The sequence below is a fragment of the Crocuta crocuta genome, unplaced genomic scaffold (assembly GCF_008692635.1).
Source record: "Crocuta crocuta isolate KB4526 unplaced genomic scaffold, BGI_CrCroc_1.0 scaffold334, whole genome shotgun sequence".
In the NCBI taxonomy this organism is placed as follows: Eukaryota; Metazoa; Chordata; class Mammalia; order Carnivora; family Hyaenidae; genus Crocuta; species Crocuta crocuta.
Genome location: NW_027533260.1, coordinates 3,794,306 through 3,796,831, shown reverse-complemented (window position 1 = coordinate 3,796,831; position 2,526 = coordinate 3,794,306). Strand labels below are relative to the sequence as shown.

The 2,526-nt window shown below is 58.8% G+C and overlaps 1 protein-coding gene across 1 annotated transcript in view; it reads left to right on the top strand.

Moving 5' to 3' along the window:
• The first annotated feature begins 517 nt into the window (after positions 1 to 517).
• The window catches only part of CCDC9 (coiled-coil domain containing 9), a 9,835-nt gene continuing 7,826 nt past the window's right edge, over positions 518 to 2,526 (top strand). The window contains exons 1-3 of the mRNA XM_077747185.1: positions 518 to 759; positions 1,195 to 1,268; positions 1,407 to 1,528. Coding sequence (XP_077603311.1) covers positions 746 to 759; positions 1,195 to 1,268; positions 1,407 to 1,528 — 210 coding nt within the window. The 5' untranslated portion in view covers positions 518 to 745. The remainder of the gene's footprint in view (positions 760 to 1,194; positions 1,269 to 1,406; positions 1,529 to 2,526) is intronic.

Below are 2,526 nucleotides of genomic sequence, written 5' to 3'. Positions count from 1 at the left end.
CCCGGAGAGGGCGGGGCCTGGCACCCCACGTGGGGGGACCGGGAGCGGGTGNGGCCAGAGTGCTGGCGGGAATGAAGGGGGTGGAGCCAGAAAGTTTTGCGGGAGCCAGGGGCGCCGTCCGATCGTTGGTACGAAAGCCGGCGAGGGAGCCAGAACCCTGACTGAGGGCGCAGGGGGCGGGGCCGCGTTTTGAAGCGACGAGGCCGGGCTGGGAAGCAGGGGGCGTGCCCGGGAGTTTGGCCGGGCGAGTCGGAGGCGGGGCCAGGGTGCTGGCGGGAAGGCTGTGGGCGGGGCCCGTGTAATAACGCGAGAAGTAGGGGGCGGGTTCAGGCTATTGCTGGAGTTTCGGGGGCTGGGAAAGTAAGCTTGGGCCACATTTTGAAGGGAATTAAATGGTAGGTAGACCAAGGAACTGGATTGGGGTGTCATTAATTCAGCACTTAGAGAAGTTTTTTGGAAAGCTTGAAGTAGAGGGGGTGNATTCACTGGGGAGGTTGAGCCAGGTCCGGGAAGTCTCGCCATTGGGTACCAGGCTTGCTTTCGGGATCTTGTGGGGGTGTTGGGGAGACAGCGGCACCTCTCTCGGGATGCTGGAGACGTGGGCTTAAGATGTTCTCCCAGGGTCCGGGCAGCCTATAGGCGTGGGGTTCGAGCTTGTTTTGAGTGTGGGGTTATGGGACGATTCTGAAACGTTCCTGGGAGAGAGGCGGATTTGGAGTGTTCACAGGGATGGAACAGCACCAGAATGGACACGGGAAGGTGGGCCTAGAATTTTCTTGTACAGGTTGGGGGGTGAGAGGATGTATCTGAAGCTCTCTGGAGATGGAGGCCTGGGTTAAAACTCCCACCACTGGGGTGCGGAGGCGGATTAGAACCTTCCTTTGGAAGGGAGTATTGTTGTCTGCTTCCTTAAGCGGTGGGGTGGGGCCACAACTTTTCCCTAGGTGGGTGTGACCCCAGTGTTTAAGTAGCAAGTGGGTGGGCGCAAACTACGGGAGGTGGCAGAGTTCAAATTTGTCCTGCCAAGGGGCAGGCTGGCGCTTTAAGAAGACGGCAGTGGAAGTGAGGGCTAGAATCCCCGTGGGGTGCAGGTGTTAATGTGCATATGTGTTTGAGAGGCGTGCCCAGTATAGGAGAGGTGGAAGCCGGCTGGGGAGTCATCGGCCTTGGCGCTTCTGTTCCCTCCGGCCTCAGGAACCCCTGGTACTGTGTACAGAGTCTGCGGGGGACGTTTGCCGGGACCCTGGCCCCACCTAGCCAGTGGCATGGTGAGATGGAAAGTGGGGTCTCCGGAAAAGCTTTGGGGCAGGGAGCCTGGGACGGTGCGGGGGGGGTGGGGCCCCAAATCTCATCCCCTGGATCGAACTGCGCTGGGGTGGGTGTAGCTTTCTCTTGCTGTCTCTCAGCTGTCTCCTCGTCGCAGTCGGCCACACTGGATCTGAAGTCGAAGGAGGAGAAGGATGCCGAGTTGGACAAGAGGATCGAAGCTCTTCGGCGAAAGAATGAGGCCCTCATCCGGCGCTACCAGGTGCCCTAGCCCCGCCCTGGGAGACCCCACCCCCTCTCCTCCCCGCAGTGAGTTTCCCTCACCTCTCCCTTCCTTCAAACCTTTTCATGGCTCCCCATCACTCAAGATAAAAACCAAAGGCCTTAGCTTGCCATCGCTTCCTTCATTCCACCCACTCATCTTTCATTCATAAATAGTCGCCAAGGTCTTTACTGCCGGGCTCTGGGCTGAGTGCCGTCGGGGATACAGCTGTGACTGAGGCAGCCCTGAGCCTGTCCCTCCGGAGTTCACCAAGTGGGGGCACAGACCTTTCTTCAGGCAGTGATGACCCAGAATGGCCTGGGCTGGGGAGCTCAGGGGTCTGTGGGAGCCCAGAGAGGGCTCCTTACCCAGTCTGGAGGATATTAGGGAGGGCTTCCTGGAGGAGAGGATTCTGATACCTGAAGGGTGAGTTAGCTAGCTGAAAAGAAGAACCAAACGTGTTTGAAGCAGAGGGAATAGTTTGTGCAGAAACGTGAAACTTAGGGGATGACTTGGTGACTCAGCTGGTTAAACATCCTACTTCGGCTCAGGTCGTGATCTCAGGGTTCATGGGTTTGAGCCCCCCGCCCCGTTCCCTGTTGGGGATCTGTGCTGACAGTGTGGAATCTGCTTGAGATTCTCTCTGTCCCTCCCCCCGCTCACTTCTTGCCTCCCTCCCCCCCAATAAATACATTTTAGGGGAAAAAAAAAGAATCTTCAAGGCGGAAGGTCAGTGGAGGGATCTTGACCCAGGGAGGTCGGCAGGGGTCATGACAGAGCTGAGAGTTCGGACGTTTGCTCCAGGGCACTGGGGAACCTTTGAGGGCCTTGAGCAGAAGTGGGATCAGGTCCGCGTAGCTTTTCAGGAAGAGCGCTCTGGCTGTGGGTGGGATTGCGGAGCCCAGAGACCCGGGAGGAAGCTGAGACAGGGACCTTAGCGGGGAGGGAAGGACAGGGCTGTTGGGAGGGCTCTGTGACGGCCAGCTGGGGGGGGGGAG